The following is a 14095-nucleotide window of genomic DNA, read 5'->3' as shown; positions in this document are numbered from 1 at the left end:
TAAAATTTGCTTCCACTAAGAAAAAATTGAAACACAACATACTTAGTATCTTTCACACAGCTGTCTAGTGCTGACATGATATATCAATGGTTCGATGTATTGTGATACGACATGCCACGAAGCGAAGGTCATGTATCGATAATTGACCATACCTTTCATTCTTTTTTCTCAACTTTTGTGGACATTAACCACTCCTATCAACTACATTACCAAATATTACAGTTTTAAAGTTAAAAATTAATAAATATTGAAAACTTTGATGATAAAATTTTGTTATCCCATTACCCCATATGGCTTTACATTATTCTTGTATCATACCATGGCATGATCGTCAATATCCAGTGCTACAGCTTTCCCTTAGGTCCTCATTGTCTTGTGTTGAGCACTCTTTTGAATGTGTTTGCTAAATACATGTGCAATAATAACTTATCTCATTAAGAAATCTCTTTGAAGAATAATGAAGGATTGGCTTAATTAAGCCAAACTTAAACAGCATGATTCGCCATTTTGAGGGGTTGATTTGAGTCTTGAATATATATAAGTAGTCTCAGAAGTACTAGAATTGAATGAAAATGGCCTAATCCTTTCAAATAATCCTCAAACTAGAAAATTCACTTCTTTTCTATTCTATATATAGCGGCTTCTCAAGAAAAAATATATTTTAACTTTCAAATACTTCTGGACACACATGGATTTGAAAAGCTCAAATTTGGATAGAGGGCTGTGAACACTATAACTGATTAACTTAGCTAAAATAAAATCACAGGTTTGATTAGATGATCCTGTATGATATCATTGTTGAAGAGAGTTTTAACAATATTAATTGTAGGCTGACAAACAACAGAGAGAAATGCAGAAAATGATGGAAGAAAAGTTACATCAGGCTAAGGAGGAGGTATACCTTGAACTTAATTATGTGCCCTGGATTATTTGCCCCTATTGTAAAATAGTTGTTTGGATGGGGCAATAAACCAAGGCCTTATTTGCTAATGTCCTAATATTGCACATAGCACTGTATAGTCTGTCTTCAGTAGCCCTATCAAGTGCAGAAAAGTATAATGTAAAACTCTATTTCATTTTATTGGAACACAAGTATGTTCCCTAAAGATTCTGTGAAATTAGATTATGAGTGAGACACTGACTTAACAAAATTTTCCTCATTGCACACAGCCCAGTTTTGCAAAAAAAAAAAAGACATATTTCAGCTCAGAGCACACAACACATTGATTTCCTTCATTATAGTGTACAATTGATGAAAGGCTTAATTTGATTTCATTTTTAGATGGAAACCAAAGCTCAGAAAGCTCAAGAGATTTCTGAAAAGGAAACTGTTAAAATCAAGGAATTAGAAGAATTGAACATAAAGCTTCAAGAACAGATAGAAGTGGTAGGACCTCTTTTATAATTGTTCTATGCAACGAGTTCAATAGTGGTATAGTGATTCTGGCGGGCACTGCTTATATTTGAAATGATCTTATCTAGGATTGATCCTAGGCACATGGGACAGGTATTAAGTCATCCTAAATTTAAGATTCTTCCTATGTGTCTTCTTGTTAGGCTGCTTTGTAACCTGGAAACTTGTCCTTAGAACTATCTGGCATAGGTCAAAAATTGTGCCTTTAAATTTTTCAGCCTGGTTTCTACTGTCAGTGATGGCTGACAATGAGAAGGTTTCTCAGGCACAGTTTATAATAACATATATCAGGGTCGTAACTAGGATCTTTTTTATATGAGGCAAAAAACGGTAATATCTTTCATGGCAACACTTTCAATAGACTTCTAACAGGAACCACCTTTACTGTAGACATCCATCAAATAAGTGATATATTTAAAATATATTTATATTCATATTTTTAATTTTTGAAACCAAATTTCTTTTTGTCTACTAAGACATGAGGCATTGAATTTTTTTTTTTTCTTGGTAACTCTCTTGTCATTGATGCAGGTCTCATATTTAAAAAGGCTATATGATGTCGGTAACATTTGCAGGCAATAATACTAGTAATTAAGACTATCACTTACACCAAAACTTTTTTATGCGATTATAGACAAATTAGATGTTGGCTGATAAGAGATACAGATACTTGAAATTTCGTAGTAAATTTAGTCAGCTCTTTAAATTTGTGTCATGATATATTATTGATATATGTTGGAAAATATACAGGACCAAACTGTGGAATTTCTCTGTAATTGCAGGAAAAGAAAAAGGCAGGAAAAGTGGTAGAAAATAAAGTGGAAAAACCAAAAACGCCACCACCCTCAAATGATGCTGTTCTTAAAACTGAGATCTCAAGGTGAATTTGACATGTCTTTGACAAAACTTTTAGGAAAAAAAAATGGTGATGAGTCGGCTCACTTGATTGATGAGTTCTGCATATTCAGGATTCATGGAATCAACCAAACATTCAAATTTATTATGCTTTTACATTGCTACCAATGTATTGATAATGGATTGATAAATCACACTTGACAACACTAATCTAACCAATGTGTCAGACCTGGGCCAGGAGAGTTTTGCTAGCTGGGATCTGTATATGAAAGGGAAGTGGGATTTTTTAAAACAATTCTTGTTCTTTTGAAGCTAATGCATACTGCACCTTTAAGTGAATTTTCTTATGATATAAGACATGATTTTTCAACCTTTTTCTTTCTATTAGCCCTTTGAGGATGCTTGATTGATTGCATTATCACCTTTCCCTATGAATCCTTACTATTTCATGATTTTCTCTTAGGTTATCTCTGCAATCTTTTTCTTGTTGGCGAATATAGCCTGACTAAAATAATTTAGATTAAAATTGTCAAAAATTGTATGCTAGACTACAAAACGCCTCATTACCCCACAAAATTTCAAATTTACTCTCTGAGGGGGTCATTACACCCTAGTTGAAAAGTAGTAAAGGTGGATGGAACTTGTTGAATCAATCACGTATGAGTAGGTTTGACAATTTTAACCCTTGATACAAATGCACTATATTTACAGTATATGTAACTTTTTAGTGCTGCCTGGCTTATTATTAAATATTATAGCTTACCTAACGGCTTTGTGAATATTTCTATTTAACACATTTGGTATTTACTTTTGGTTATAATTTTTAATTTTTTATTTCAACTCACCTTATAGCTTCACATATCTTATTTTTGTACTCATTTGATATCAACTAGTTATATGTTGTAAATCACATTTGATTTTGGTTTTCTTTCAACTATATATTTCAGATTGAAAAAAGAAATTGAACGAATCCATAAAACTTGGGAGAAGAAATTTGCTATTTTACAACAGAGGTTTGACCATGTTTTTTTAGCACTTATCTGCTCCTTAGTTTATCTACTATAAATTGAAAAAATAACAGTGTTGTGTACAGTGCATGGCATTGTTTGTCATTATTCAGCTTATCTAGTTCAGAAAAGGAGGTTGATTTTTATTTTCTATCGTTAACATAATTTCTTTGTGAGATTCTGTAACACAGTTGCTTAGAGCCTGTGTTTTTTTTTTACATGCCTTCATTTGTTTGGGTTTCTCGATTAAATTCGTGTCGACCCAGCTGTAAATGGGTATGGATCTATGCCAAGAGGTTTTGTCAAGAACCAGCTGGTAGACAGGATTCTCATGAATCAAAGTTGTTATTGTTGTAAAATATAGTTTTCTTTGTTTCTTTCATGTCATTTGCAATTTTAGTTTGCATGCTTTAAAAGATGAGAGTTATCTACGACAAACTTTACAACGTCAAGCTGCAAATCTTCACCAAGCTGCTGTCAGTTATGCTGTAAGTCCTGTTATTTGAGTTACTTGAATTATTTCTAGCTCCATCAGCTAATGGTGAGGGCACATGAATGGTTTTAGTCGCTGATTTTTATTAAATACTAGAGTCTTGTCAAGAGTTTCACGTACCAGCTGTGGGCACGACGAGTCGTTTTTTGCCATGTTGATAATCATGTGATGATCGGGTTATTAAAGTAAAAATGAATTTGATTGGATGACGACGCTCTGTTGAGTCTTGTTTCGTCATGAGTGTAGTCACAGGAAGAAAACAATTGCCAACAAGAACAAAAATCGCTGACAAATATCAAACAGGTTTGCTGTTCAAAATCCCGTTGGCTGCTCGATAATCTTGTGAGATTTTACTACAAACTGGCTTCGGTGACAAAAACTGTTCAAGTGCCCTGACCATAAAGTGTTGAAATCATCTTACAAAGATCACTTCGTTATCTTTCACTCATATTGATTACTTGATTTTGTTGCTGATCTCCCTATTAGATTTTTTAGTTCCTAATCACTCTAGAAAGAAAAATTCTTCATTGATTTAGAGGAAACTTGATGAAATTGTTTATGATGAGCCCTATTGAAAATGAAAAGAAAGTAAAAGGCTGTGAAGAAAGCTCTTGTATAAAAATGTTACTCTCGCAATGTTTCATTTACTAACAGCTCTTGTCAACCTGGACAACTTAGCTGCCATTACACTTGTGGACGTATTACAATTGCCATTGCTATTTTTTATTAATTTTTCAGGTTGACAGTCCAGCTGGAATAGTGCCTGCTAAAATACCTTCAGCTAACCCTAAAAAACCTTTGGTAAGTGGAATATGTTATTCATAAACCAGTATGTTTTAAAGGCCATGGTTTGCCCTTTAAAGGGGTTGATTTGGGTCTTGAATATATGTAAATAGTCTTTAGAAGTACTAGAAATGTATAATTCCTTCAATATTATACATCAAACTAGACATTTTATTTTCAAACATGGATAATTTTAGACATACATGTATTTGAATGCTCATATTTAGACTAGGAACTGTGAACACTAAATTACTGATTAGCTCAGCTCAAAATACTCAGACTAAAGTGTCAAACAGATGGTGAATCTATCCCTATAACAATGAATTCAGGGCATTAACCTCTTACTTCCTCATTTTTTCAAAAAAATCATCAACTAAAATCAAAAGTTACAAAGTGGTAAGCTTATATAAGTTGTGTGGATTTATATAGGGAAACATGTGATATGCCAGAAGCTAATGCTGTTGCCATAGCAAAAATTTGCATCATGGTATAATACTGCATTTTATTTTATCTTTAGCCTGATATAGGTAAACATGTGAAAGGTTATGGTGGTAGTCATGGTGATAAGAATGTTGATAAAGATTGTTTATCTTATACAGTTTCAGCACCTAGTGGACGTGGAACAACTATTCTTTCTGTTGATGGTGTGTTCCTTTTACTTTGCTTGTTCACTTTTCTTTTTACTTTTCTGGTTACTTTCCATTGCCTTATTGTTTACTTTATTGTTTAGTTTTCTGTTTACTTCTATTATTTACTTTTCTGTTTGTTTATTATTTACTTTTCTGTTTGTTTATTATTTTATATTTTTCCTTTGTTTCTATGGACTTTATGCCCTTATATTCCTGTTTTTTTAACAATGCTGTTTTAAATTTTTCTATTTCTAAGTACATTCCTGTTTAACCCTATTCTTTTTTATATGCCCAAATGGAAATGTGAACGTATATAGCAGTCGGCCCTGTACATCGGTCCACATTTCTTGTATGCACGATAGAGGCTAGAGTTTTTGTTTGATCATGATGAAACTTGATATGCATGTATATATTGATGAGATCTCAATCAAGTTGGTAATAGTCAGATGAACGGGTTCAGAGTTATTGCCCTTGACTTAGTAAAACAAAACAAATTTGGCTTGTAGGCACAATAGAAACTATAGTTTTATCTCATCTTGATGAAATTCGGTATGCTCGTATATAGATCTCTAGTCTGTTTTCTCTTCTTCTTACTTTCAGGTATACGTTTCTGTATATTTACATTTCTACTATCACTCCCTTAAATGAACCAGTTATGCAAAATTGCAATTATTTTTTGATCAACTGTAGTTTGTTTGTCACGTGACACAATGATGTCGTCAAAGCACAACAATGATGCAATCTAAGATTTGTGGCAAATTCACGTAACGGATCATATAAAACAGTAAAAATTGTATTAATAAAAGTATCTGAATATAAATATAAATATTAAATGTTGGTCTCACTAGCATTATTGTTGTGTACATTGATCACTCTATAAACGAACATTGAACGACTTCTTCAGTTATTCAGTTTGTCATGTGATTAATTATGTGTACACACCAATAATGCTAGCGAGACCAACATTTAATTCTTTATTGTTTCCATATTTGCCATTCTGATGAGTATTATTTTTGTTTCCATTTTTGTAGAAAATCAGGTAATGTCTGATGACAATGATCAAGATTTTCCTGTGGATGTTAAGCTGTTACCTCAACCCCCTATCAGGTAAGTCAATTGGTAGACCAATATGTTTTGAAGGAATAGTAAAGAGGTTTTCTTATAGCAACTGATAGCATTATCAAAAACGTAGTAAATAATACCTGAAAATATTTCTAAGGTATTCTATTTATATCTATGTATCTACCTGATCAAACTGAACTTGTTTTAATAGGGTTAATTAAAAACAGATAGTACTAATTGTAAATTAAGCTTGTCCTAGTTTTGGTGTTTGGCTTTATAATGGCTTTATAATATTTTGTTTGTTTCTTTAGTGTCAAATAAGCAAAAATAATCCATTTAAATGTCTAAAACTACCCGAATTCAGTTATAAAATTCCTAATTTAAGTCTTTAATTAACCTAAAATTTCTTATTATTTGTCAATGAGTACTGGACAGTCTACCAGATGTTTTTTTTATATTTTTAATCTAGAAATCAAAGTGAAAGTGAAGTGTTAGAAGATGGTCGACCAACCTCAGTATCTCATGTTGTAGTTTTACCATCTGCACAGTTATAAGTGAAACTTTCAGGATAGCTTAGGAATTACAGGCACTGTGAAAAAGAACTTTTCCCATTTTACAAAAATCTACAAGGTTTTTGTTTACATTGTAACATCATCATAAAATTCATTTGCTAAAAATAGTCTAATTTTCAACATTTAAACATAAGGTCACAATTTAAACTAAAAAAATACTATATTTATTTGAAAGCTACTGGTTTCACAATTGTATCAATAGTCCCATAATTCAAATTTTATCAGATATTTTTGGAATACCAGTCTTGATAACAATGTAAACATGGGAACCTGCTACTATTTTTTGTACTTTATTTACTGTTTTTATCGACACAATGTTATGATAAGACTATGGTTATTTGTTTTGAAACTGATATCTAACTTGACTTGACAAGTAGTTCTTGAAAAACTCTTAAAAATATTAAGGGTTTTTCAATACTTACTTGTAGTTTATGCATGATCACTTGTAGTTTTATGGAATTATCAGATTATTGAGGAATTATGTCCACTGATGAACAAAGACTCATTTTGGCAAAGTTTAAAAGAATTTTTCGGTCATCCAAATATGGAAATTTATAAAAGGTGGTGTTTATTATTTTATTTCTGTGTTACTTTAGAGAATTATTTTATCTTGATGCCTGAGATAGATCATTTAGCCATCCATCAGAATTACCATTATTTTATTTGCAAAGAGTCTGTAACCAAAAGTTGTGATTTTACAGCATTATTAACTTATACTGTGATATTTATGAAAAATATATTAATTTTTGATTTAATGTGATATTTCATCCATTAGCATTATCTATCACATAGAGTCCTTATGAAGCCATCTTCATAATGATAAGTTATTACATACTCCTCTTATACCTTGACCATGTAATTTGGTCGGATAGTATGCAAGCAAATACAGCCAATCAGACCCTTATCGCTTATTGCTTAGATAGATCATTAGATTTGGTTTGGGTATTTCGTTAGAGTATACCAGCTTGTTGCATCAGGGGATGAACATCGAATACTTCAGTATTCTTCACAATTTAAACTATACAGGCACGATCGTCAATTGACATTTGAATAGTTTTGACGTCGGCAGATGCATCAGTGGTGGGGAAATACCAACTTGTTGCATCACAGGATGGAAATCGAATACTCCGATTACCTTTCAGAAATCACAATATGAATTATCATACCTTTATCACTATTAAATCTATCAAAATATTCGCTAGAGTATCCATGTTACCATACAAAGACAACTTGGATCCAAGACAATCCGTAAATTTGTCTCCCAGCTCTTCTCGGTTACATGACTTTTCGTGATATATATGTATTAAGGAAGGACCAACTGTCCTTAACACGTGCAGGTCGGATCTCTGAATAAACTTTTCATACAATTCCTGATCCTCTCTACCCCATCCCTGGATTTTTAAATTGAATCCGCCAACTTTGATCAAGTCTTGCCTGTACATGAATGCAATCCCGAATCCAAATTCTCGCCACAAACCGAAATTGTCTCCGTGATTGTTCTCCGTTGAGCAATGATCCTTTCTGTAACACGCGATTATCGGATTGAATTGGCTGAAGCAGATAGGAAACCAGACCTGTTTGCCTCGGATAGTGTTGAGTACTGCGCGGTGGAGAAAGTACTCCTCAATGTACATGTCTACGTCCATGAAAATCAACAGAGAATTCAACGACAGTTGCTCAACTGGATATGGCTCGTCATCGCGAAAATGGTCCTTTAGTTAGAATTGTCAGGATCAACAATTTTTTGGAAGAGTTCCGGAAATGATTTGAAATCTTTTGCGTCAGACGGAATTGGCCTCGGCCATATTCGTAAAGCACTACCTTCAGCTTGATCAACTTTCCATTTTATGTGACACTCGATATATATAATTCCTTGGTATATGTAGTCATTATATAAATCTTATAATAGTTACATAGATTTGACAGAGTATGATAACTTGTAATCAGCTTGGTGTTGACACGAAATAAATAATCATTAAACTAGTCGCGGTCATTGACCTTGTCAGCAGGTGTGCCATTAGTAAAAGAAGAAGAATATAAAGCCTAAAGTTGGGATGCCTATAAACAGATTATTCACAATCTATTATTCTATTATAATTTACCTGTTCTCTTTATGTGATAAATATCTTTGCTTTGCATCGATAATTTACCGCCTGATAGAGCTAAATTTCAGCTCTACGCTTCAGCAATACGCTTTTGTTAAATTGTAAGAGTACTGATTTAAATTTTGAAAAATAATACAGATAGTTGAAATAGATGGTACAAACGTATTCAATTAGCTAAGTCCCCATAGTAGATCTCGGTTTAATTTTGTGTTTTTTCCGTGTTACACTGTACCTGTGATTTAACAAAATGTTCCAAGGTATATTATATATATTTTATTAGCGGATTTTATGCGAGCAATGTCAATTGCATTTTTTTATGTGGAGCATAACCTTTTATATCACATTAGCTATCGACATCATTAATCTATGGCAATTATCGACATGTCACTAGACCTTCTTTTCAAATTATACCATTAATTTTTGATCCACAAAGTCTATATAACCTGCACCAAATGTGGTCGAAATCTTGACTAATAGGGTCAACTGAATCAATGATCCAATTGGGTGTCTTTTTGTATCGCCGTCCCTTATCAAATGTAACACGATAGCCGATTGGTCATTTGTGATGACGTCGGTATATTAATATTCCACAGATAGTAGTTTGGGTGTGGCCTAGAAAAACGATAACACTTTTCAAATTCAATATATTTCATAAAGTATGCTATAATCATATTTTTAGTGATATTAGACCTATTTTCACCAAATTACAGGTTTATAGGTCGAAATAGGTTTGAAATCTCGGCTTTTTTTTCAAAATATCTTGTAAAATTATATAATGCCGAAAATATTTACGATAATTTTACTTTATTAATTGAATTAATGCTCAATATTGCCACCATTTTTAGCAAAAATCGCCCGAATTACTTTTTTCCATGACAAGATATTAACTGTCGAGTTAAGATGTATTTGTTCCATTTCTTACTAACTCTGTCCTTCAGTTCTACCAGCTATCTCATTGTTAATTCTGTCAGCTGGAGAAGACACAATATTCTGATCAAAGCTTTGATACTTTTTTGAAAAATTCTAAAATAATTAGTGTCATCGTTTTTACTGAGCCACTCGATACATTGACGAAAACACCAGCTTATTGCATCAAGAGATAGATGCTGAATACTCCACAGGACATTTCACGATCTTAATTATCATACCTTTATCACTCTTAAATCCATCACAATAGTCGCTAGAGTATCCATGTTACCATACAAAGACAACTTGGATCCAAGACAATCCGTAAATTTGTCTCCCAGCTCTTCTCGGTTACATGACTTTTCGTGATATATATGTATTAAGGAAGGATCAACTGTCCTTAACACGTGCAGGTCGGATCTCTGAATAATCTTTTCATACAATTCCTGATCCTCTCTACCCCATCCCTGGATTTTTAAATTGAATCCGCCAACTTTGATCAAGTCTTGTCTGTACATGGATGCAATCCCGAATCCAAATTCTCGCCACAGACCGAAATCGTCTCCGTGATTGTTCTCCATTGAGCAATGATGCTTTCTGTAACACGCGATTATCGGATTGAATTGACTGAAGCAGATAGGAAACCAGACCTGTTTGCCTCGGATAGTGTTGAGTACTGCGCGGTGGAGAAAGTACTCGTCAATGTACATGTCTACGTCCATGAAAATCAACAGAGAATTCAACGACAGTTGCTCAACTCCTTTGGATATGGCTCGTCCTCGCGAAAATGGTCCTTTAGTTAGAATTGTCAGGATCGACAAATTTTTGGAAGAGTTCCGGAAATGATTTGAGATCTTTTGCGTCAGACGGAATTGGCCTCCGCCATCTTCGTAAAGCACTACCTTCAGCTTGATCAACTTTCCATTCTTTTCAACAGCTCGAACCAACGTGTCCAAAAATCGTCGATATTCTATTGATCTCCCCAACAGTGGCAGGATGATCCAGGTTTCAGGGTGTGGAAGCGGCATCATCTCTCGGAATTGTATACCAGAAAACTTTTGGATAGTTTTTATGAGATGCTTCTTGTTGTTGTTGTCTTTGTGTTGAAGTATGAACTCTATATCCGTTCCTGATTTAAGACGCAAGTAGATAAACGGTAACAATTTTTTGAATTCCAACTTTGAACCGTATTTGATTTCGAGCTCAGTGGCTATTTTAGGAATAAAAATAGATGAAGTGAAGTACATCTTTGTTTTGTGGTATTCGCTACCTTGAGTATTCAGACGCCGGTTCCTCCAGTCTAAAGAATCCCATTCGTACTCTATCTCCTTTTCAATGAGTCTAGGTAGGTCCTCTATCTTTGCACGGGATTCGGGTGCATTTTCAAATTTAAATGCGATATCTGACCCCAAAACCACATCGTCGTCCAGAATCTCAACATCGCCTGCAGTAGTCATCAATGTCCCCATCTTGGTCTTCAAAGTCTCATCCGAATCGAAAATTTCTTGTTGTAAACTGTTCATTTTTTGTACAAGTTGTTGAACTTTGAGATCGGAGTAAAGAGAGTCTATCCTCAGCATATGAGGATGAACCTTTATGGGATGAAGAGTAATGGCGCCCACTTCCAGCCAACTAAATTTTATAGCATGGGTTATATATCTTCCTGGGTTCTGGACAAACGTCGACCACAGCTGAAAAAAAAAACACATTCAAATGAAATGAAATGAAATGGAGTTTTACGCCTTTTACTGTCCCAGATTTTGCTAATGGCAGGCAACGCAGTATGCAATAAGGGACATTAAAACTAGAAACACCCCCATATTTGCCAACCATATACGTGAGATATTGTCAAAGATCTAAATATTAAAATTTGGAGAATTCAACTTGTACCAAAAGTTGCTTTTGAATCTTCGCTAAGAATACAGGTAATGAGAAAGAAAGAAGCCGCCATTTTATGTCAACGATATCAATTTCAAGTTCACGAGGATCCTGTCTACCATTTGGTCCTTTGTCAAATGTGTTGGCATGGGTCTTTCCCGGATTATCTATATCCATGAACAGCTGAGACGATTGGAATACGATTAAAGATTTCAGATTTAAGACTTTCACACTCACAACGACCATTTGTTCGACGTATAGCTGAGTTAAACAATATTTTGAGTTCCCCTACCTTTGAAGAAGTGGTACAAGGCAGGCCAGTAAATTTGTAGATGCAGCGACCAAGCTCTGTGTCCTCATGTGTCGTAACCGTATTGTTCAGACAATCTGAAACAAGGTGTTTTCCGACCTCCACTAACACACTCCTTGAAAAAGTGATTCCCACGCCGCCCATACAAAATGGCTTAACCAATCCAAGTTTGCCTCTTTCATGCTTTAAACCATAGCCTGGCTGTCCGATATACCAGGCCTTTGAACTGTCCAGTCGCCTGAGCAAGAGTTCCAGCTTGTCCGTGCGGATATATATGTCATCGTCCGAACGCACGAACCACTCATAATGATCTGTTAATGTTTTGGAGATGAATTCTATCATGGTGAAGGATTTGCGTTGTGGTGGATAAGAAGTATCGTTGATATTGTTTAACGTCACTACAGGTAGATCACCAGCGTACGTTTCAGCATCTCCAACGAAATAAAGGATGCTTCCTGGTACCCTCGAACCCCATGTTTCATGAATATCCAATGCTCTTGTTTCGAGGAACTTTCTAGAGGTCATCACGGCCATTAGCATGAACTGTTTCTTCACGGGTAGCTTAAAATTATAGATAGTGACGTCGGATCGGTCTTGCAGACAGACTAAACGTTGCGGCAGCAGTTGCGACATCGCTGTCCAGAACATTACGGAATATCCGACACAAAAACCAAACAAGAGGAAAAATACTTCATTTGTTTTAAAACTACGCAGCGGTCTCTTTATACTTCGCGGCTTTGGTTTTGGTATACGAATTTGCTTCAATCCGAATCCTTGGTCCCGAGGACGATTTTTGGCAGTTTCTTGCATTATGAAGATTTTTAGGTCTACTTTCATTTTCCACCGATACACCGTCTACATGATAAATCCCGGAATATCTCAGCGTTGAACTACATCCTGTACCTAAAATATAAACAGATGTTATCTTGACACTCCTGTTCGAGTAAAGGTACTGTAGGTCTAGGTCATTTCAGACTGTAAAATGAATTGTTTCGAAATCAGAACTCCCTCTTCCACGGCATTAACTGAAATTGACAAAAACTGATTTAATTCAGAACAGGTAGTTTTTAAAGAATCTCAGCTCTTATGCGATTTTCTGAAATCATACCTCAAGAATGCAGACTGTGGTACAGACAGATAGAGGCCATTCTAAACATTAAATTCTCATAGATACCTTACATAAATACCTGTTCTGAATCACTTTGTCACAGATTTTGTCCATTTTAGTTAATGCTGTGGAGTAGCTATAGGGAGGTCTGATTTCGAAACACCATGTATAATCGAAACAATTCGTTTCACCGTCGGAAATATATATATATATTTAGTTTATGGTATAAAAGGAGGTGGGAGAAGTTTGATTTCAAAACACCTGGTACATACATTTTCAATTATGAATTCATGGTCTGGAACATTGAAATGATATCAGCTGGAAAATCTAATAATTAAACGTCGACTATTATATAAACAAAGTAAAAAGTCTTTTCAATTAAATGTTTGCTTAGATACTGGATATAGATATAAACAAAGACTAGAACCACTCGTGGTACTGAGTGGGACTTTGCTCATGTGCTAATATGCAACAGAATCTGAAAAAATCAACGTTCTTAGCCAATTAGGTCACGTGCTAAAGCAGTCAAAATTTTTGAAAATTTCTCTTTTTTTGGAAGGTTGTGAAAGCGGAAGTAGAAGTCAGACATAAAATATGAAAGTATGATTAGATTTCCAAGGTCAATGACCTTTAACCATGGTAAGGGGAAGGTCATTTAAGGTCAAGGTCACTAGATATATGCCATCAAACTTGAAAATGCAAACATTATAAAACCGGAAGTTGACGTTGAACATCAGATATGAAGGTATTAATCTTTAGCCAAGGTCAATTACTTTCGATCCTACAAAGGTCAAGGTCATCAAAGATAAAGATCAAAAGTTGAAAATTTGTAAAATTTAAACCCTGTACCTTTTTTTGAAATACGAAGCTGAAACAACTGTCCTTTTGACACAAACTGGCCAAAAGGGTGAGGTAATTGTGTGCATGGTCCTGTTTTGAACAAATGTATTGTATGCAAGTTATACCCCTGATA

At 34.5% G+C, this 14095-nt stretch overlaps 2 protein-coding genes across 2 annotated transcripts; one reads left to right on the top strand and one right to left on the bottom strand.

Moving 5' to 3' along the window:
• Positions 1-850: 850 nt before the first annotated feature.
• Positions 851-7568, top strand: LOTGIDRAFT_238311 (hypothetical protein; the record flags this gene model as incomplete). The annotated part of the gene is made up of 9 exons (XM_009049887.1): positions 851-895; positions 1283-1387; positions 2197-2294; positions 3217-3282; positions 3677-3764; positions 4508-4570; positions 5070-5196; positions 6213-6288; positions 6713-7568. 9 exons carry the CDS (start codon positions 851-853, stop codon positions 6795-6797), a joined length of 753 nt encoding a protein of 250 aa, XP_009048135.1. The 3' UTR covers positions 6798-7568.
• A 2494-nt stretch (positions 7569-10062) lies between these two features.
• LOTGIDRAFT_139814 (hypothetical protein) lies at positions 10063-12554 on the bottom strand (the record flags this gene model as incomplete). The annotated part of the gene is made up of 2 exons (XM_009049886.1): positions 10063-11458; positions 11938-12554. The coding sequence occupies 2 exons, from the start codon at positions 12552-12554 to the stop codon at positions 10063-10065; spliced, it is 2013 nt and encodes a 670-aa protein (XP_009048134.1).
• Between the last annotated feature and the right edge of the window lie 1541 nt (positions 12555-14095).

Source organism: Lottia gigantea, assembly GCF_000327385.1.
Source record: "Lottia gigantea unplaced genomic scaffold LOTGIsca_140, whole genome shotgun sequence".
Taxonomy (NCBI): Eukaryota; Metazoa; Mollusca; class Gastropoda; family Lottiidae; genus Lottia; species Lottia gigantea.
This window is presented reverse-complemented; position numbering and strand designations above follow the sequence as displayed.